The sequence below is a fragment of the Cuculus canorus genome, chromosome 22, assembly GCF_017976375.1.
Source record: "Cuculus canorus isolate bCucCan1 chromosome 22, bCucCan1.pri, whole genome shotgun sequence".
In the NCBI taxonomy this organism is placed as follows: domain Eukaryota; kingdom Metazoa; phylum Chordata; class Aves; order Cuculiformes; family Cuculidae; genus Cuculus; species Cuculus canorus.
This window is the reverse complement of record NC_071422.1, coordinates 5,174,737-5,197,033: the sequence shown is the minus strand read 5'-3', so window position 1 is coordinate 5,197,033 and position 22,297 is coordinate 5,174,737. Positions and strand designations below refer to the sequence as shown.

Sequence of the window (22,297 nt, the reverse complement as noted above, 5' to 3'; positions counted from 1 at the left end):
GGGGCAGATGAGGGTCTGGAGATGGATGGGGAGCTGGGGAATCCCTGTCTTGGTTGGGGTGCTGGAGGCATATGGGGGCTGGGACCCCCTACCCCAATTCAGAGCTGGAGGAGAATGGGGGGCTGGGGACCCCCTGCCCTGGCTGGGGGCAGATGAGCCCCTCTGGGTTGTGGCAGAAGGTCAGGCAGCTACTAGGCTCCATTCCTGCTCGCAGCCCAGCCCAGCCCTGTCCCTGTGCCTTGCACCCCCTGCCACCCCCACCCCTCCAGCCCCACACTCCCAGCTGGACTCTTCAACCTTACCCGCCCACCCCCCCGCCCCGGCCCTGGCGTGACACCCCCGCTCCCGCAGGTGGAACTTTCCTAGCAGGGCGTGAGACCATAGAGGCGACGGGCAACACCAAGTGGGCGTTCTTCAGAGGGGGGGCAGAAGAGAACCCTTCCTCGAAAACCACTTGGAAGAATATCGAACTCAGGCACTCACGGACCAAAACGTATGTTTTGGAAATGGAGTGGCTGTGCGTGGTGTCGCTGTTCTCCTCTCTGCCCCGGGAATCTGTCGCAAAGCCGAGAAGGGACCCCCCCATCTATCTCTCCAGGTGGTACATTCCGCTCTGTTTACTCTCTTTGCGCGGCCGGCTTGGGTGGGGTTCTGCTGCTGCTCCATTTTCGTACGCAAATGGCGTAGGATGGCTTTGATTGACAGCTTAATCAGCCAATCGCATGGCAGAACTGCTGGACGGCCAGCCAATAGCGCGGCTCGCCGGAGGCCGGGAGGAGGCGGGGCGAGGCTCAGCCGGGGCAGGGAGGGGGAGCTGTGGAATGGCGGACGGCCGGGCTGGCCCGCCCTGGTGGTAGCGAGCGGAGGGGACCAGAGGGGACAGCAGCGGAGAGGGGTGAGTACCAGAGGGGCGAACGGCGACTCCTCGGACCTCCCGGGCCACCTCGTGTCCGGGGAGAGAGGCGGAGGCGCTGGGTTCGGCCGCTAGGCCCTTGCTAAATAGTGAGTCGTAGGGTTGAGGCAGGCGGTGCTTCCTGCCACATAGTGAGCCTCTGGTGGTGAAGGCCCCGGTGCCCCCGGTCTGGGGGGGCTTGGCCCCGGGCTGGGCACGGAGAGGAGGAATGGCTTTAGCCCTGGACTGACACTAGCCCAGCCCCTCCCAGGAGCTATGGCTCAGTGCAGGGTGTGTGCCCTGGGGCTGCCCTGCCCGGGGAGGGGACAGAGCTTGTACTGGCGTTAGGAAATTCCCAACGTGAGGAGCGTATGGAGCTGTTGGAGCGAGTCCAGAGGAGGCCACGGGGATGATCCAAGGGCTGGAGCACCTCTGCTGTGAGGACAGGCTGAGGGAGTTCAGCCTGGAGAAGAGAAAGCTCCAGGGAGACCTTAGAGCGGCCGAAAGGGCTCCAGGAAAGCTGGGGAGGGACTTCTTGCAAAGGCATGGAGTGATAAGAGAAGGGGGAATGGTTTTAAGTAGGAAAGGGGAAGATTTAGATTAGACATTATGAAGAAATTCTTCGCGATAAGAGTGGGGAGGCCCTGGCCCAGAGCACTAGTGTCTGCCCCATCCCTGGAGGTGTTCAAGGCCGGGCTGGATGGGGTTTGGAGCATCCTGATCCGGTGGGAGGTGTCCTTGCCCATGGCAGGGGCTGGAACTGGTTGGGTGTTGATGTCTCTTCCAGCCCAAATCATTCTATGATTCTATAAAATGACAGGCACTCCTGAGGCCTTGTTGGTGTCTGCTGTCCCGGGACCCTTACAGAGGTCTAATTTAATGAGGAATGGTTTGGGGGAGCTGGGAAGAAGGAGAGGAGTGTACAAAGTCCCCTCTAAGGAAGAGGCAGTGGTGTCGTGCTGGGGGACAGGATCCCCCCCCTTTCCAGGCTGCTCGAAGCCTTTGCTGTCTGGATTTACCATCAGTGCTTGTGCAAACCTGTGCGTGTCTGTCTACAAAGTCTGTCTGGGTGTGAGCTGGCTGCCGTTGTTGGTGCAAGTCCCGATGACTGCGTTTTTGGAGTGTTGCTGTGAAAGCAACTTCTCCCTCCTGGCTGTCTTCCTGCCCTGCAAGCAGGTGCATCCTTCGATATGTGTGGCTGCACTTTAAGGGTGTGTGTAAGGCCCTTGACTATTAACTGTGGGTGCACAAGGTGTAAAACCAGTTGAGGTGAGATGGTGTGGGTGCTGCTGCATGCTTTGGAAAATGCTTTCCCCAATATTAAATATATAGGTACTTTCTGAAAGGAAGCCTTGAAGGGCATAACAGGACGCGGTGAGGTAGTTTGGTCAAACATACTGCTGCCAGTGACCTCAGCTTATGTTTCTTCCAGCAAAGAAGTAAGTTGTTAGGGAATGTCCTTGGGGTTGCACTTCCCCAGCATTTAGGCTTGTTTTAGGGTTACTTCTTCGGGATACAAATAACCTGTGTCCTTTGGAGAAAGCTAAGATATTGCAGCTTCTCACTGTTTGACCTCAAGGACCTTCCTGTGGTAGGAGTCTTTTTTTCCTGCACAAAAGTTCACAGTTGGCATTAGTTTAATTAGTAGCAACAGCAGAATTGGGCATCTCTGCATTGATTAAACCACTGGTAGAAGCAGGAACAGGAGTAGGCCTGTTTGATAACACTAGAAAACACAAGTCTAAGTCTTTCAGCCCTGCAGATATTGGTGGACATGAAATTATGTTAATAATGCTGAAAAGCCTTTTTGTATTTAACTTTTGTCAGCTATACCTGCTGCAGGCAGGGTCGTAACTGATGGTGCCCTCTGTAGTCCTCACACTCGCATGTCCTTCCCAAAGATTTGTGAGATGGAAAAGTTGAAAGTAAAAGATGTGAGAAGCCCATGGGACGTATGTGTGTGTGCGCTTCCCTGTGGCAAAGCTGATGCACAGTGTGACTTTATGGGAAGTACCAAAGTCTGCCTGCCTGGTCACATGAGGAAGGGGAATAGTTACGTTTTCCACCCCTTTTACACCACTACAGGATCAGCTGCTGCTGAATGCTGCAGGAGTTTAAATTGCTGCGTTGTGACAGTTCGTTCTGATTTGCCTGTTATTTACCTTCAGTTGGGTTTTGTCATAGAAACCAACACGGAGTTGAATTCAAAACTTAGTTAAAAACAAACCAAAGCGAACATCTACCCACTGAGAACATGGACAGTGTGTTGATAGAGTGACTTTGAAAATCCACTTGCATACATAGCCAGGGACAAACTTTATCTGAGAACTGGGGTGCAGGCCAGGTGCTCCAGTTCTGTGCCCTTGTTTTTAAGGATTGTGCTTGAAAACATAGAGTTCGAATGCAAGAGCGTAATCCGAGCATTAGAGGTCTACCTAATGCTGATGTTTGGTCAAGCTACAGTGTTCAATATTGTTTCTGGGCAGGTTGGTGATGGTGGGGATCAAACCCAGGACTTCTACCTTCCAAAGCATCGATTCCTGCTTTGCTAAGATCCTTGTTCTGTTTGGGGTGAGAAGCGGGTTTGCCATCTCCCTGTGGGTCTAAGCTGAGACAGGGTGAAGCCTGGCTCTACTTTATAAGTGTGAGTTGTAAGAGGATAAACTTCCAGGAGTGAACTGAGTGTAAACTTTTCCCTGAACCTTGGATTTTGCCCTGGCCCAGGTTGCTCCAGGTGGCTGCCCCATCCCTGGAGATGTTCCAGGCCAGGTTGGATGGGGCTTAGAGCAATCTGATCCAGTGGGAGGTGTCCCTGCCCATAGCAGGGGGTGGAACTGGATGGACTTTGAGGTCTCTCTCAACCCAAACCATTCTATGATTTATTTCACCATTCCCACACCCCTGTCCCCAGCCCCACGAAGAGTCAGCGGTGCAGCAGTTACTGCCTGCACTCACCCCCATTGCTCACTCCAGCTTCTACATTCCTAACAAACCTTTCCAGGTCTGGTTTTACAAAAATCTGCTGCGGGGTTGAGGAGGGGAATGCAAGCTAAGGCTATGGGGGAGGCAAAAAAAGAAACACGGTGTGTTTTGGGCTACTTTATTTTGTACAAATTGTGTTTGAAATGTGGTGTTTGGAAGCAAGTGTCTCAGTACAGAGGGGTAGAAGCTGAAACTGCAGCCCTTGTGCGTTTAGAGGCACCGCTGTGGGGTTTGAAGTGATGAGTTAACAGGCAAGGTCTTTTCAGCGGAGTATAAAACTGCTTTCCCTGTGAATAATGTGACACACCACACAGAAATGGTGTATTTTTAAGTTACGGCTCAGAAGGTATTTGCGAGCAGTGATTCATTAAAAAGAATCCAACCTTTATGATAACTACAACCCAGTTTCTCTGCATGCTTTGAATATATCTCATTCTTCAGGGCTGGTCCAGGAAAAGTTGATTTCATTCACAAAGCTTAGATAATCGTGTAGTGTGGGTGGAGGGGTTAAAACTTCAGTGATTGCCTCATACGCGTGGAGTTACAGCAGCAAATCTATCGTCTTGGGGTTTTTTTTATTATCATTTTTTGTGGCGATAGAAGAACAAAGCGGGTTGTGAGGATTAATGTTTCGAAAAATCAGGTTAGTTTTTTTCGACAGACTAAGAAGGAAGATTTCAACAAGTGTAAGACTGGGCTTTAATCATTCTCTCTGTGTGCTTTCGGGACTAAAATGTTTAATAACTTTAAATGTAAGGTTGCTCTTTTGTCTTTGCTGGGGTTGATGGTAATACTTAGCCCTTGGTCAATTCACCTGAGCCAAACACATTGTTGCGTGTGCCGCACGAGTCAGTCACGAACCAGGAAAAGGGCTTAATAGCCATTGTGTTTGCATGTTTTGGGTATAAAGTTCCTGCTGTCCTCGTACAGAATGGGACACCAGCACCTGGTAAAAGCACACACGGCCAAAAGCTGCTTCTGAGGATTAAAACAGCCCAAACGAGACCTGTCTGTCTCAGCATTGGGTTTGCTCCTTTACGTAGCTTCTATATCACTCCTTTGTATACTTCTTCACAACAACCCCATGCAGCGCTCCAGGCTTGGGGAAGAGTGACTGGAAAGCTGCCTGGTGAAAAAGGATCTGGAGGTGCTGGTTGACAGCAGCTGAACATGAGGCAGCAGTGGCCCAAGAGGCCAAGAAGGTCAGTGGCATCTTGGATTGTATCAGATACCGTGTGGCCAGCAGGAGCAGGGAAGTGATTGTGGCCCTGGACTCGGTGAGGCCACATCTCAAATCTTGGGTTCAGTTTTGAGCCCCTCACTACAAGAAGGACGTTGAGGGCTGGAGCGCATCCAGAGAAGGGGAGCAGAGCTGGGAAGGGTCTGGAGAACAAGAGTTATGAGGAGCAGCTGAGGGACCTGGGACTGTTTGGCCTGGAGAAGAGGAGGCTGAGAGGAGACCTTATTGCTCTCTACAACTGCCTGAAAGGAGGTTGTGGTGAGGTGGGTGCTGAGCTCTTCTCCCACATGACAGGCAATAGGATGACAGGAAATGACCTCAAGTTGTGCCAGGACAGGTTCAGATTGGACATCAGGAAAAAGTTGTTCACTGAAAGGGTTCTCAGTACTGGCAGAGGCTGCCCAGGGTAGTGGTGGAGGAGTCCCCATCCCTGAAGGGATTTAAAAGACAGGTAGATGAGGTGCTCAGGAATCTGGTTCAGTAGTGGACAGGTATGGTTGGACTCAATAATCTCAAAGATCTTTTCCAACCAAACGATTCTGTGATTCTACAGTACTAAAATGTGCAGGAGGCAACCCAGAAGTGACGCTTCCCCTGTGCGTAAATCTAGAGAAGCAAAATGCAACTCTTCTCCCAGCCTGACCTCTGTTGTGTTACTGTTTTCAGCAGCTTCTGATGGGAACTGTGGTAAGAAATTGTGTATTTCAGTATTTATTCAATGTGCAAGGATAAATATTTGTGAGATCGGGCCCTTAGTTACTGCAGATTAACATTTATTTAAATATTGTAGGTATTTATAAACACTGGATTTAAAAAAAGCCATGTGGAAGTGGGTTCTGGGTAATAAGCAAATAACTGCTCAGAACAGAACCACTCTGGTGACATTTACTTCCTTTTGTATTTTTGCAACTCTGTGTAATAAAAAGACCATGCGTTTTCATTTTGAGGAGGGGAGGCCACTGGTGCTGCTGACCAGGCTTCAGTGCAGTGGGCGTGCTGGCTAACGGGGGCTTCTACAGACATTAAATCATAGAATCTTGGAATGATTTGGGTTGGAAGGGCCCTCACAGCCCATCCAGTTCCACCCCCTGCTATGGGGAGGGACACCTCCCACTGGATCAGGGGTTCCAAGCCCCATCCAACCTGGCCTTAAAGACCTCCGGGGATGGGGCAGCCACCACTGCTCTGGGCAACCTGGGCCAGAGCCTCCCCACCCTCATGGTGAAGGATTTCTACATAACATCTAATCTAAATCTTCCCCCCACCAATTTAAAGCCATTTCCCCTCGTCCTGTCCCTTTAGGCCCTTGTAAAAAGTCCCTCTGCAGCTTTCCTGGAGGTCCTTTCTGTACTGGAAGCTGCTCTAAGGTCTCCCCTGAGCCTTCTCTTTTCCAGGCTGAACAACCCCAGCTCTCTCAGCCTGTCCTCATAGCAGAGGTGCTCCAGCCCTTGGATCATCTTCCTGGCTTCTTCTGGACCCACTCCAACAGTTCCATGCCCTGCCTGTGTTTGGGATTCCAGAATTGAATGCAGGGCTTCATATGAGGTCTCACAAGAGGGGAGTAGATGGGGAGAATCCCCTCCTTCACCCTGCCAGCCACGCTTCTTTTGGTGCAGCCCAGGACATAACTGGCCACCTGGGCTGTAAGCACACATTGGTTCAGGCCTGATTCTGGTTTATAAAAGACTTGTTTTTCCGTCCAAAGGTCTGCAGGGTTTGTTTTTCCTTGCTGGGAGGCTGTAGTGGGGAGAAGAACTGAAACAAACTTCCATGTTGTTTGGTTGAGCAAGCAGCACAGCAGTGATGCGAAGCATTCATCACATTCTCCTTCCCGAGCTCGCCTTTGCTGCAGTAATGGGCCTGGGAAATAGTTCCTCTAGATCCTACCCTAATTCTTGACATTGCTGTAAAGCTTTCTGGCGTTAGGTTGCTACTGGAGAAGTGGTGGAGCACAAATATCTCAAGCATGCATCTGCTAGGGGCTTTGGAGAAGGAAATTTAAAGGATCAGGAATCTTGGTTGAAATTTCTCCCACAAATGGGGTCAGTGGTGACCTGCTCTGTTTCTTTGATGCCTTCTGTGTCGTCTCCTCTTATAGAGCGACATCCTAGACCTGTTTTGAGGAGAATTGGTGGTTTAAAGGATGCTGGTGATACCGAGAGAGGAAGAAGGGAGATATTTAGCCCTGTATTCTAATGGGACATGTCCCTGCCCATCGCAGGAGGGTTGGAACTGGATGATCTTTAAGGTCCCTTCCAACCCAAACTATGCTGTTTTTCTATGATTTATGAGGCAGCAGCAGTTGGTGTTTGTTCTTGAGGGCTCGACTCGAGGGCTGCCCAGGGAAGTGGTGGAGTCTCCATCCCTGGAGGGGTTAAAAAGTTGTGTGGCTGTGGCACTTCAGGACATGCTTTAGTAGGCACAGGAGTGTTGAGCTGGCAGACTGGATGAGCTTAGAGGTCTTTTCCAACCTCAATGATTCTATGAACTTTCTGCACAGCATGCTGTTGCTGTGCCACCACTTCAGGGGAGCTGCTTGGAGATCACCAGTGACCTCTTGTTCTGGAGGTTTTGGTTCTCCTTTTGGATGTGGTGCAGTTGAGAACAGAACAGGCACACGCAAAGTGCTATCCATTAAAACTTGTTCTTAGTGCTGCTGTAAATCAAACCTAAACCCTGAGTTGATTATTTTGGTTTCTGCTGAAAGTGCTCAGTAGGAACTGAGAGCCTCTCTTGTGTTGTCTGATGCAGCCAGATAACCTCCTCCTCAGAGAGTGCTTGTTTAATATGAACAGTGATGCATTCATTTATAAACCAAAGGCACACATAGACTTGAGGTGAAAGTCATCTAATTGTAAAGTGAAGACCATAAACCGAAGCATCTTTTCTCCTGGCGTATGATAAATGTGGGACTTGCTGCCCAGGATTTCGTGAAGCCAGGTATTTAGATGGGTTCCAAGACTGACGAGACCAGTTTCCAGGAGTGAAATCCGGAAAGGACAATTAAATAGCCGTGTTTTTTTCTGTGTGGTCTTAAGGTGCAGTGGGATACTGCAGTGTGGACAAGCAGGGAGAACTGTTGCACTCTGCTTGCTTTGTTCTCATGTCCATCATGTGGCCACCAATGGGCAGAGGATGCTGGATTACCTGGAGTCAGGATGACCCGGTGTGGTTGCTCTGAAGTCCCGTGGCTTGAGGCTTCTTGTCTTGTTTGTTCACTGGTGTTGTCGATGACGTTGGAGAGCAACCTGCTTCTTTGCAGCCTCCATTTCTCCCCGCTCATAAAACTGGGCTAATGACTCTGACCTTTTGTTTGTAAAGTGAAAGGAAAAGGATCAACAAAGTGCTGGAGTTTATTTACTATCATTACTGAAATGATGAGCAATGCCACTTTGCGCTACTTCAAAGAGGCTTCGATTATAAGATACTTGAAATCCCTAGAGAGAGAAAATGTTTCAGATGGAAAACGAGGAGAGGGAATATTCCTCCTGTTCCCATCTTGTAAGCATGCTTTCCTGCAAGGATTGAGGTGGAATCGCCAGCCATGTCTCTTCCCAGCTGGGAAAGAGCCGCTGACACTGCTTTTTCTCCATAAGAGCCGAATGGGTGGGTGTCACCAATCGCAGAGCAGCGAGTTCTGCACGAAGTGTTCGCATGCTGTGGAGTTTTGCAAAGTACTTTGTTGACCTATTGTATTACCGCTAATAAGATTGAATGTGGTTTTAATTTCTCATTTCCTCTTTCACTGGATGCCCTTTTCCAACTTCTTAAAGTCCTACTTCAAGTCTCTATAGCAAAAGTCTCTTTCTGTTGCTCAGAAAATGAATGATGCTTTGCTTTCAGGCAGCTCCGCACCGGAGGGCTTTAAGTGGCATTCAGAGAAGGCTATCAGCCACAATATCTTATGTATTGGTGTAGCTGCGGTTCATGCATGGAGTGCAAAAAATGGGATTTAATTGGGAGGGAGGGGGAAGAGCCGCTCTGGCTGAATGGATGGGTGAAAGTTCCCCGACCACCCCTTAGCCCAGCAAATAGTTGGTTGAGTGCTTGCCAGAGCGGAAGCAAGTTCCCTTTCAGGCACCCTGCTTTTGTGCACCATACGAAAAAAACGCGTACTCTTATGGGTTTGGCCTTGCAGCTGCAAAAAAAAAAACCACCACCAAACCATGCACACACCCAGATCCTGTTCTTTCAATACCAACAGCTGCCGAGCCGCTCTGTTGCAGGAGGAAGGCATAGAGCTATAAACACAGCTTGTGTAAAACCTTTACCTTCTGTCTAGGGCAGCATGAAATAACTGGCCGCTTCCCTTTTGGAGGGTAAATTAAAAACGTGTGTAATTTAACTTCTGTAAAATAGCCTTTGGGTTGCTATTGAGGATTCAGTGTTGTATCAAGGAGGTTACATCTAGGGTCTGGCTTCACATGGGAGGTTTCCATAAAGCAGCTTATTGTGGACCTTGTGGTGAGCTTTGATAGAAAGACTCACATCTTTAGCATCCCTAATACAGTCTAATCTCTCTTCTCCCAAAAAGATTGGTTCAATAACGTGATGGTTTCAAACAGTGAAATAGTTCTGCGTGGTGCAGAGCCTGGAGTTTGCGCTGTAGATTACATAAGGTGAGATCACTGCTGGGCTCGGAACATGCAAAATGGAAACAACTGCAGCTTGAAAAGAGTGTTTTTCTGACGGTCCCAAGGAGATTACCCAGGCATCTGTCACCACATCCAAGCTGAAATCTGACCCTGCTCTGTCAGACCAGGAGGGCTGATTGAAACTGTGGGGCCATGCTGTTCAATCCCGCTGGCTGCGCGGATGGAGAAAGTGAGTCCAAGGATTGTCATGCTGTTGAGCAAAACCAGAAGACTGCTACTCTCAGCTTCCTGCAGTTCTGCCTGCAAATCCCAAATGGCAGCTGGGGATCCTGTGCTGTGCCTGTACGTTGCACAGATGCCTTGTGTACGCACAAAAAAACAGATCTGGTGTTTCGGGGGGGGCGCCTCTACGGAAGAACTGGGCGATCCCAGACATGAGGCAGGGCCCTTCTCCACCAGCCCTGCTTCCTTTTCCCACCCATCTCCAGGACAAACCGTAGGCATGGGGAAGAACTGCCTGGAAAACCCCAGGTACGTAGTGGCTTTTGGTCCTGGTGGGGTGGGGACCTGTCTGTTCTGCCAACTTGCAGAGGGAGTATTCGTAAAGGCTTGTGGTGATAGGATGAGGGGGAATGGATATGAGCCAGAGAGGGGCAGATCTAGGCTTGGTATGAGGAAGAATTTCTTCACCATGAGAGTGGTGAGGCGCTGTAACAGGTTGCCCAGAGAAGTTGTGGCTGCCCCATCCCTGGAGGGGTTCGAGGCCGGGTTGGATGGGCCTTGGGCAGCCTGATCCGGTGGGAGGTGTCCCTGCCCATGGCAGGGGGTTGGAACTGGATGGGCTTTAAGGTCCCTTCCAACCGAAACTATTCTATGATTCTATGATGCTGAGTTTGTCATAGTGCCCACTACTGCCTTTTTTTCCATTTCACTCAACTCCTGAGATGCCTTAGTACGGCATCATGTGTAACTTATTTCCCCTCTGCCATAGAAAAGCCATGTGTTATTCTGACTTTATTAAGACGCTGTTCGTAAACCATTTTAATTCAGATGCTCAAGGCTGTTCTGTTGGTTTTTTTGTGATAGAAATCCCAGCAGATATAACACTTCTGGAAAATATCAGGGAGTTGGTGTCTTTTTCCCCCCCACCTCCTGTCAAAGGTTAACTTAAAATATTAATGCTGCAAAGATTCATTTAAGATACTAAAACTGTTCAGGCAAGAATACATGTACATATTGTAATTACTTCCTTTTTCTTACAATTAAAGTAATTGGATTATATTTAATGAGCTATTTACATTTAATAATTAAGAAAAGACTTATCTTTCCAGTATTCCCCAAGTGCAGCAGAAGGGTGGGGGCACTCAGAGCTGTGATATAATTATCTAGGCGTGAGTGGAAACTGAAAGAGCAGTTGAGCTGTATAGAAAACACTTGGAACTGGTTTGTTCCCACTCTTTCATTAATCAAAATAGTTTAGTGTGTGTTAAAGGAGGGAAGGCTGAGCTTAGCTGCAAATGAGACAGAGTTTATCTGCTGAAAAGGAAGGTTGAAATATGTTCAGACTTCAGGAATAAGTCATTTAGAAAGAAAAAAACCACACCCTCTCCTTCCGTATTAATTACCGAGCGCTGCCCCAGAATGAAAATGTGCTGATGTATTGTGAGGGCTGCGCTTTGCACCAAGCGCTTTTGTTAGAGCTAACAGGCACAAGCCTTTCCTCTTGCTGGAGGAGGCTGGTGTGAAGGAGAGGAAGAAAACATGCTATCCTCATTAGCAGTAATTCAGCCCGGGAATGAGCGATTCAGCCGTGTTTGCATTAGCAGCCGCGCACCATTTGCAGAAGTTGGCCTGTGGTTCTGTGCCGGCATCCCCGCAGCGCTGGCCTGAGGGTTGGTACCTGCAGTCTCTCCAAATGAAGCTGCTGGGAATGATTCTGCCTCTCTTGCTGCCTAAATTGCATCTCTTCTAGTCAAGACCTTTAGAAGTGAATTCAGTACTTTTACAGGCTTCGAGGCTTGGAAAATGAAATCTTGTCATTTTTATCTAGAGCTTGTTTTGTCTGGATTGAGAGAATCATAAAATCATGGAATGGTTTGGGTTGGAAAGGACCTCAAAGCCCATCGAGTTCCACCTCCCACTGGATCAGGTTTCTCAGAGCCTCATCCAACCTGGCCTTGAACCCCTGCAGGGATGGGGCACCCAGGATTTCTCTGGGCAACCTGGGCCACTGCCTCACCGCCCTCACAGGAAAAGATTTCTTTCTAAGATCATTTCTAAACTTCTTCTAGAAAGCTCCTGAACCTTGACCTTTAAGGACTGTTTTGGAAGGCAGAGAGGCAGCCCCTTTTTACAGATATCTCTCTCTCGGGTTGCAGTGACTGCTAACCATGGTGACTGTGACCGCTCAGGGGATCCATCTCCTGGGATAGTTTGGGGCTGATTCCTGGAATGGTCCAGAGAAGAGCAACGGAGCTGGAGAAGGGGCTGGAGAACAAGTCTTCCCAGGAGCGGCTGAGGGAGCTGGGGTTGTTTAGTCTTGAGATGAGGAGGCTGAGGGGAGACCTTATTGCTCTCTACAACTACCTCAATAGAGGTTGCAGAGAGGAGGGTTCTGGGCTCTTCTTCCAAGTGACAGGTGATAGGACAAGGCGGGATGGCTTCAAGCTGCGCCAGGGGAGGTTCAGGTTGGACATTAGGAAAAACTTTTTGACCGAAAGGGTCATCAGGCACTGGAACAGGCTGCCCCAGGGAGGTGGTTGAGTCACCATCCCTGGAGGTATTTAAAAGATGGGTAGACGAGGTACTCAAGGACATGGTTTAGTGACAGATAGGAATGGTTGGACTCGTGTAGGAGGTCTTTTCCAGCCTAGTGATTCTATGATTCTATGACTTTGGACAGTAGTTCGGTCTCAGACCGGGTGCGGTTGGAGACCTTCCCACTGACCAGTGCTCTTCCCATCTACTCTGAAAACAGAACCTGCAGTGGGTTCTCTGTACCCGAGTTCTCCAGAGCTACCTGTTGGTTGAAGCTTGAGGCTGCTCTGTATTATCACTGACCTTGTATCCCTGCCAAAATTATTCACAGGTTTAACAGAAAGCATTCTGCTCCCTTTGCTGCTCCTGTTTCCTAGGAAGCAACAAAGCCAGAGCTCTCCTGGCACTGAAGGAGCCCTGCCTCTCCCCTGATGTATATCCTCCCAGCAAAGACCTTGAAACCTTTCTGTTTCGGAGCTTTCTTTCCTGTTTAATCAATAGTTCTGTATTCTGAGAATCAAATCCCTGTGACAGCTCTCTTTAATTGAGCTAAACTGCCTTTCTCTTGTCACATCTCTTCTAGAGTTTTATTTAAATCCGTTTGTTCTGCCTGTATCCTAGTCAGGCATTGATAGGAACACCGGGTGACCCTCTTCGTTTAACTTGTTTTGCAGCTAAATGAATGGAAACATTAATTAGGGCAATGGTGTGTGGTTCTTTTAGGAATAAAAAGAATGTCTAGGTCAAACTGCTGGCTGTATTTGCGCTCCAGCAGAAGCTGGGGAGGATCTGTATGTTCTCCATTAGTGACACCCCCTTCCTTCCACCCCCAGCTTGATTTCTGCCAGCAGCTTCCAGCCAGTCCCTCTTCAGGAGAGCAGGCTGGCATTTATTCCAGCGAGATCATCTTCAGTAAAGCTGATAACAAAAGTTTGAAAGGAAGAGCCAAATTTTCAGTCACACCTGTGCAATCCCCTTGAGGGCAGTAAATGATGATGATAATGTTGAGCCAGACGAAAAAAAAAAAAACCTGCAGAAAATGGCTTTCTGAGCCTCTTTCACATTTTTCAGAGCCAGCAGACTGAGGGACACACACACACACAGAGACAGGGGAGAGGAGGGAAAAATAGAGTATTTTCACTCTGGGAACTGAGCGGGCTGGATGTTTGTTGTCTCAAGGACTCCACGGTGTGCTGTACAATGCTTCGTTGTTCTGTGAGATCAGGGCTGACGTTTCCTAGTGTCGGAACATCACTGTGGAAATGGGCAGTGCTGCTCTTGCCCCACGATATTGCCGAAACAGTTCTTTTGTAACGCCAGCAGATCATAATCTGGGAAGTTCTGGAGCTGGTGATTGACGTGGATTATTAATATACAGAGGAGCTAGGTGTGTTTGAGATCGGCTAAGCGTGTTCTCCTGAAGGCCCTGGGTAGATCCTGTTTCAGGAAAGCTTTTGTGTGATGCTAGGTGAAAACAGCCTGTGCTTTCCATCGTGGCTGCTGGTAAGAGATGATGGGCAGCGTTTTCACTGGCACCCAGGGATTTTTACCCGTGGGTTTTGGGGAGAAGAGCCCACTGTGAGAGGAAGCAGCCCTGCAGCTGCCCTTCAGCGCTGACTCCTGCTCAGCTGCTGGCAGGCTGGGCTGTTAATGACAGATGAGCCTCTGACGCGTTTTTTGGGAATGAATACTTGTTACAGCTGGCGGGATGGAGTAGTTTGTGGCATCACATGGCAGTTTGCTCTATAATTTCGCTCCCTATTGCTCGGATGCAGCACTGATTGCTAGGTCTCTCTCTGAGTGTGGAACTGTAGCATTTCTGATTGCTGCATCCCACTTCTCTGTGGCTGCATTGTGAGCTTGGATATAGCCCTGAGCACTCAGCAGAGCCTTCTGCTGAGGTGTTTTTTTCAGTTCTCTGTGTGTGTGTGTGTGTGTGTGTGTGGCTGCTGCTTCCCTTTCTGCTAGTCTTTTGGGGTTACATAAAAGCCAGTCTCTTTCTGGCCATTACAGCTACATGGGGGAGTAGTTACTGCTGAGAGAAGCTTGAAATTTGAAGCAGAGTTGTCACAGACATTAGAAAGAACAGTCAGTCTGCGTTGGCAAGCCACTGAGTTAAGTCTCATTTCATACTGATGGGAATTTCAGATCTGATTATCTCCTTCCTCCCTCATTCCCAAACCTGCTGGTGTGTCTAATCCCCCGATGGGTACTCCTAAAGGCTGCTCTCCAAGGCGCTTAGCTGCAGGCTTGGTCTCCTTGACTATGCTCCTTGTTTGTGTCCAGGCAAAGGATTTTCTAAGCCCTGCTGAGGGCAGGGTGATTGGTCACCCTGACGTACTTGAAAATCAAGCCTAATTTCCCTCCTCTTCCCCAAAAATGTGCTTTGCCCTCCTTAGGTGCTTTGTGCTACACCAGACACTATGACAGATGATATCGCTGCTGGGGTCCAGATTTATTTGCAGATGGTCCCTGATCCAGGAGGTTGTGTGTCACATTGAGTGGGGAATTACCCAGGTGACTCCCAGTAATGCTATGCTAGCTGGTCAAATACCAGGGAGAAGAACCTTGCCAGATCTCTCCCTCCACCTCAGCTGTTTACGGCTCTTTGTGTGCATTGCATACGCACGTCTCACCTTGTAGCCCTGCCTGCCTTCTCCCATGCGCCACGGGGTTGACTCTGCTATCTACTGTACAAAAAAAAAGAAAAAGAGGCTGGTTCCTCTCTTGCTGTGCAGTGCTGTTTTCTGCTCTGCTCCAAACTGCTTGTTAAGGAGTATTTGCTCTGAGTTGCTGTTTTCAGTTGACAGAACTCAGCGTTGGAAAGCAAATACTCAATCCTAAAATGCCCCTGTATTGCTCCTCAGCACTCGTAATCAAAGTCCGTCTCCTTTATTGCTCGTAACAATTGTCCAATTCAACTGTGCCAACCCTATTTATTAAAAATAGTCAATAAGATGCAGCTTTGTGCGAGGGGTTTATAGACTGGCAGTTCTTGTTTGAAACAAACCAATTGTAGTTGATTCTAATCCAGAACTGGGATTCCTCAGTGATCTGCTACAGCAGAGCTCATGGCGAGAGCAGTCGATGACTTGCTGATAAGAAAGCTTAGAGGAGCACGCTCCTTTTGCATTTATCTCATGCTTTGCTCCAAATGTTGCGTTTGGAAAGGCAAAAATTGCAAGTTGTGTTTATTTTTTCCCCTTTACGGGCCTGTGTCGCGCCACACTCACTCCCTAGCACCCCAAGAGTTTTTACAGAAATCATTGCCAAAGTGAGAATCCACTCAAAAACTGGTGAGCGAGGCATGCAAAGTGAGAGCTGATTGTGAAGGGCACGGGAGGTCCGATCAGCAGCTGCGAATGAACAGAGCTGGTGAAGGATCTGGAGCACACAAGGGTTATGAGGAGTGGCTGAGGACACTGGGGCTCTTTAGCCTGAAGAAGAGGAGGCTGAGGGGAGACCTCATCGCTCTCTGCAGCTCCTGAAAGGAAGTTGGAGCCAGGTGGGTGCCAGGCTCTTCTCCCAAGTAACAAGGGATAGGATGAGAAGAAATGGCCTCAGGTTGTGCCAGAGGAGCTTTAGATTGGATATTAGGAAAAATTTCTTCACCGAAAGAGTGATGAAGCTCTGGCAGAGGCTGCCCAGAGCAGTGGTGGAGTCGCCATCCCTGGAGGGGTTAAAAAATCATGTAGCTATGGTACTTCTGGACATGGTTTAATAGACTTGGTGGCGTCGGACTGGATGAACTTAGAGGTCTTTTCCAACCTTAATGATTCTATAAGAAGCACCATGCATGGAACCTGTTTTCCTGGAGAAATGCAAGGCATCCGAGACCGCCATGTGTGGTTGATAGGAAGGGTGATGGGAAGCAAAAGCTTGGTGAATCCTGAAAACGAGGTGCCAGTTGTGGCTGGAAGATTGGTAGGAATGTAGGAGCGGTGAGCTCAGCTTCCAGGGCTTTTGTTGTGCTCAGCAAACTTTTTCTGGGCCAGCGTGGGGCTGTGGAGCGGGCCAGGGCTCGGCAACGCGTGCGTAAGCATTTTGGGAGAGGGGAAATTATGAGGAATTCTGGCAATGCCTAGCTGGAGGTGGGGCAGCGTACAGCTGCTGGGAAGCAAGGGGAAAAGAGCTAGGGGGCGAAGCTGGGCTTTTTGGGTGATTTGTCTTTTAGTCACTGCCACCTTGGATTCAAGCTGTGACTTGGAGACCTCGGAGGAGGGGCTTGCCATGAGCAGATGAGAAGGTTTCGATTCAAGAGGAAGAGAAAAATCATGTGTTACCATAAGAAAAGCTCTTGCTTCTTGTTTTCAAGAAGGTATGAAGCACAGTGGTTGGGAAGATGAGTATTTTGAATGCAGTTGATGCAGCGGTGTTTGTGGATTTGGCATAGGACCGGCTTCAGCACTGGCCCAACCAGCAAAGATCCTTTCACTTCTCTCCTCAGAGAGCTGGCGCTGTGTTTCAATTTGATGTCCGTTTTTCCCCCATATTCATTAGGAATCTGTTGCAGACAGGTTTGTGTTTCTTAGAGGCAGTTTCCTTTCATCATGCTCCCTCTCTTCTCCCGTTACAGCAGGATTGGGGCAGATCCTCTGTGCCCGTGGTGTGCCATTCTTCCTAAAAAGAGCGTCTGCGCCCCGAACTCTAGTACTAAAACAAAGCTAATCTTCAGCATTAATAAGCAAGTGGAAATGCTTATCTTTGCCCAAAAGAGAAGGATTTTTAGCCTTGCAATCCGTTTGACTTGCTTTGAATGGTAGGATTTAGTTATAATGTATGGTGTGCAGTAGTTGGGTGACAGTGACTAATGCCCGATGACCAGTCTGGCTAGCTGGGGTGGAAAACTGCTGCGCTGTCATGCCCTGACCACTGAAAGCAAAGCGAGTCTGGATGGCCCTTGCTGCTAGCACGCTGTCAATTGGCTTCTTAATGACTCTCTTAAAAGCAAGAGACTCCTGGAAAGCTTTTTTAGGTCTGTCCCTTCCTGCTTTCATATGCTGTCTCTTCCCTGCCCCCAGCTGTAAGCATTGTGCTGTCTCCGGTGGTTTACTTCCTCCTCCCTCTGCTCTCATACCTTGTTCCTTCTCCAGACTTGATTTTCTGCCCCTCCTCGCTGCTGCTTTTGAAATACGCCACTTACTTTCCAGTCCATACTATTAATCTTTGTCCCACCTACTCATGAGGCATGAAGGTTTTTCAGGAGCCCATTAGCTGTTATCTCCATACCTGCCCTCCAAAGACTCCTGGGGAAAACCAAGCTCTAACAGCCAAGTGCCTTCTTGTGGGGACATCGCCTGCTCTTTTCACTAATGTTGGCACCAAGCTCTGCTTGTGTAGGTCCCAGATTTCCTATCTGCCTGCCTCCACCCTACAAAAATGTCTACAACCTTGAAATTCCTTGTCCTTCCGCTCAGAGGAGGGGGAATTTTGCTTTGAAATGCCACTTATCCCAGCGACCGCGGAGAGAGCAAAAGGGTGGTTGTCCACAGCCTGTCTTGTCCTCCCTGCCCTGCTCATCTCTGCTGCTCTGGGGGGTTAATCCCTTCTTTTAGTTTGACTGCTGCTTGCCGATCCTGCCTGATGTTAGAAGCAACATCTGCGGGGCGGCAGAGCTGTTGCCTTGGGAAGAAGCCATGGTGCCATACTCTGCGCGAGGAGCACTGTCGTAGCCATCACGAGGGCGAAACTCTTGCTTCTGCAGTGGAGTGTGGCAGGCTGTGCTGGGAGGGTGGGGGTGGCTGGCAGCTGAGCTAGGCTGTAAAGGGAGTGTTTTTCTTAGCCCTCATCACTGCTGTCTTATACCCGTGCAAATTCACAATGTACTTGTGCTCTAGCTTTGTTATTTTTCTTTAAAAAAATCAACTTTCACCACTACTCCTCACTTTTGTTTTCAAAACATGCTTTGGGGAGGGAGTTGTGTAGAGATAACATATTCTGAGCCTTTATTTATTTGGGGCACCGTTCTGTTTTCTGCCCTGTTCTCCCCAAACTTGCTGAGATCAGTGCTACCAGTCTCTGACCTGGCATCCCCATCATCTTTTTGGGGCGATTTGTCTGTTTTTACACACGCACGCTCACATCTCTTCCCTCTTTACAGGCTTATTTTTCGTCTTGCTGTTTTCCTTCTGTCTGTCCTACCCCTTGGAAGGTTTCCAGGCGGGTTTGCTGGATGGGCTCTGCAGATCCCACCGCCTGTGCTCCCTGGCCGAGCCCTGGGGAAGCACGGGGGAGAGAAGCTGGATGCAGGCAGCCTGCAAATGCTGCCTTGTTTATGAAAGCTGCTTGTTGGTGCAGACTGCAGTCTGGGGGGAGCTGGGAAAGTTTGTCTGGCATAAAGTGCTAAAGCTGACAGAAGATTGTAGGGCTTGGGCTGTAATCGATAAAACACGGGGTATTTAGAAGCGAAGGTCAGAGTCCTTCCGTAGTTCACCCTGTTCTTTAAATATCCCAGCAGTTACTGATGGCTGCTGCAGTGTTTGGACACAGTGAAGAACAACACGGACTTCAGCCCTCAGAGAGTCTCTGCTTTTATTTATTTGGATGCAGATCTCGCTCCCCTCTTCTGTCCGGTTCTGGGGAGCCTTTCCTCGCGCGGGGATGAGCACACAAAATCCCTCGCGTAGAGGCATTGCAAAATGGCATCCTACATCTGCTTGTCTGGGAGATATCCGTGTGCCCGGTACGCTGCGGCTCTTGAACTCCTCTGCCTTAATGGGTCAAATTTAGCAATTCAAAATCTGGCTTGTGAGGTAATTAGGAGGGATAATGCCCACTTCTTCCTCTTAACACCCTGATAGAAAAGCATCCAGGAAGGACTCCTGGACCTCAAAGATAAGCTGCCAGCTGCCACAGAGACTATCAAAGGGTGGCTCAAAGTCAAGAGCAAACAGCTGATTTTTTATGGTTCTCGTTTTTTTGCTGTTGGTGACAGGAAGCCATGTTCCCCAAGCTGTTAGCTTCCTGTTTTATTTTTACACCCAGCCCGGGCAGATCAGCATGCCTATCACATGGGAACTGGCTGCTTCTCTTGGGTTCTTCCTCAGCTGACCTAGAAAAGTGATTCTTTCTCCTTCTAAATTAATCAAGATGTTGGGATGTATTTGTTTTCCCTTAGTCTTAAAGATTTCTTTGCTGAAAGGGCTATCAGCACTGGAAGAGGCTGCGCAGGGAGGTGGTTGAATCACCATCCCTGGAGGTGTTTAAAAGATGAGTAGATGTCGTACTTGGGTGCATCGTCTAGTGGTCGACTTAGCAGGGCTGGATTGATGGTTGAACTCGATGATCTTAAAGGTCTTTTACCACTGAAACCATTCTATGATTTCAAGCACACATTGTGCTCCTTTTTCTGGGCTGTTCACCCAAGATTCCTCCTCTTTCTTGGAGGTTGACAATCTGAGAGGGAGCCATTTGCTGCTTTGGAAAGGATTGTCAAGCACTAGCAGAGGCTGTCCAGGGAAGTGGTAGAGTCGTCATCCCTGGAGGGATTTAAAAGCCGTGGAGATGTGGTGCTGAGGGACGTGGTTCAGTGGTGGACTTGGCAGTGGTGGGTTTACAGTTGGACTCTAAGATCTTAAAAGTCTGTTCCAACACTAAAGAGTCTGAGATTCTGTGTGTGATTCAACATTTTGGCCTGTTAGCAAAGAAGATTTTTGTAAGTTCAAGGCACCGACCTGCACATAAAAGCATTTTCTGTTTCTGTCCAAAGCATAACTTCTGGACACTCAAGTTTTCTTCTTTTTTTTTTTTAATTTTCATTTTTTTTTTTTTTTTTAAAGAAAGAACTGGAAGTTTGTCCTGACCGTTGTACAGCTCTGCTTCTTTCTGAACACACTCTAGCCCTGCATCCTGATGAGAGCTCCCTCAGCTGTAGCACAAAAACAATGGTCCAGTGTAAACCTCAGCCCCGGGGGATTTCCCGAGGGAAGAGGGGTGCAGCCTGCAGGATAAGGAACAGTCACCAGAAAGTTTCCTGGTCAGCTGCAAGCGCTTCCTGTTGTTTCAGGAGAGTTTGCTCTGTGCTGCTCCAGGAGGGAGGCATCACGCATGCTTTGGGTACGCTGGAAGAAACTGTTACGGGCTTTTTTTACACATCTCCTGTCTTCATCCTCTTGGTTTAAGCAAAACCTATTGATTGCGAGTGTAAAAAGTGAAGAAGAGACTGTAAGAGTCACCAAAGACGCTGTGCGTGAGTGCAGGAGGAAGGAGACTGCTCAGAGGCGGTGGATGGGTAGGAAGGGAACAACGGCTGCGGTGATGCCAGCAGTACCTTGTGTGTGGGCGAAGATGTGTAGTTTTCCATCTCTGCCTCTGTACCTGAGCTGGTGGGGCGCTGCTGTCACTGCAAGTCATAGAACAGCAGGATCTTTATTTCTGATGAACCAGTTCTATAAGGGTGGGGAGGGGGGAAAGGAGGCTTATAAATAAAGCCATTTGAGAGCAGGAAAAACGAACACCATGGCTCTGGTGTGCCTGGAATTTGCGGTTGAGTAATCCTTTCCTGTTTCTTTTTTGGGTTGTTTTTCATCTTTCAGAACAGTGCCTGAAGCAGGTCCACCATGCCGTTAGTAACGAGGAACATTGAGCCAAGGCACCTGTGCCGTCAGACGTTGCCTAGCGTTCGAAGCGAGCTGGAATGCATGACCAACATCACCCTGGCAAATGTCATTCGACAGCTGGGCAGCCTGAGTGAGTACCATGGCGAGCCTGCGCGTTGCCCTCAGGAGTCGCTAGTGCTCTTTATTTAGCTCCCCTTCTTCTACTCTCGTGTTCCTATTTCTCCCCCATCTGCCTTCCCTGGGTAATGCTAAAATGTTTTCCTAAAGAAATCTGATGCTAATTTCACATCCCTGGTCCCACTGCCTTCCCATCGAAGAGAAAATGGGGAGGGAGGGGTGGTGGTGATGGGTTGTGTGTGTGTGTGTGTGTGTGTGTGAGAGAGAGAGAGAGAGAGAGGCTGCAGTGAAACTGCAGATGGAAGGATGGAGCACAACTCAGGCTTGTAAAATGGGAGGCTCTCTGAGCAGCCGGGATCTTGTGTCAGAGAATGCGCCTGTAATTGCACGCGCCACTAAATGGAGCTTGACTGTGTTGAATCTACAGTGTGTCAGTAGTCTTATTTTTAATGAAAGATAATTAAAGCGCACACGCAGAAGCCTCCTGTTTGCCCCTGCTGTTTTGTTGTGTTGCAAGACCCAAAGTCCCCAGCCTGAGCCAAGCGTTGCCTCTGGAGTATTGGGGGTTTGAGGCTGCTCGCTCAAACGGCAGCAGGAGCTGTAGTGGTGCCTAGCTCAGCTCTCCAGTGGGCTGACCGATGGCCTTGTGAAGGCTGGAGGGAAAACATGGGCCTATGTGCCACAGGAGCAACAAAGAGTTAATTGTGGTCTCTCTGGGATGGCTCCTTCCTGTGTTGAAAGGCTCTGGATTCTGATTAGCTACCTTTGCCCTTGAAGCAAGACTTCAATAATCAAATTAATGTATTGTTTAGCTTCTTGGTGGTGGCTGCAAGCACTTCTGCTTGCTCTGCAAAGCCTTGTCTTCTGCCACAGCGGGAATGTGGCAGGGAAAGTTTGGGTGCAGTCCTTTTCCAGCAGTGAAAACCACAGCCGTAGCTCAAATCTGGGCCCGTGTTTGCTGCCAGTCGGTATCACATTCTGTTGGGTTGTAGAAATGTCACTGCGCAGGCAAGACCAGGCTCTCTGCTCGCGTTCAACTGGCCCTTGTTGTTCATTTGTTAGGTCTTGTAGCCAAGATTCTTCTGGAGTGTGAGTAAACTCCATCTCCTGCATGTGAAATGATGAGGAAGCAGGCAGTAAAGCTGTGCAAATCTCG

General features: G+C 48.9%; 1 protein-coding gene across 2 annotated transcripts in view; it reads left to right on the top strand.

Annotated features, from left to right (window-relative positions):
• Window positions 1–778: 778 nt before the first annotated feature.
• WASF2 (WASP family member 2) overlaps window positions 779–22,297 on the top strand; it is a 37,452-nt gene continuing 15,933 nt past the window's right edge. The window contains exons 1-2 of one of the 2 annotated variants that reach the window (XM_009557545.2): window positions 779–895; window positions 21,001–21,154. In XM_009557545.2, the coding sequence (XP_009555840.2) occupies window positions 21,025–21,154 (130 nt within the window). In that variant the 5' untranslated portion in view covers window positions 779–895; window positions 21,001–21,024. Of the gene's footprint in view, window positions 896–20,391; window positions 20,522–21,000; window positions 21,155–22,297 lie in introns of those variants that run through there. The other variant, XM_054086319.1, reaches the window with a different exon arrangement.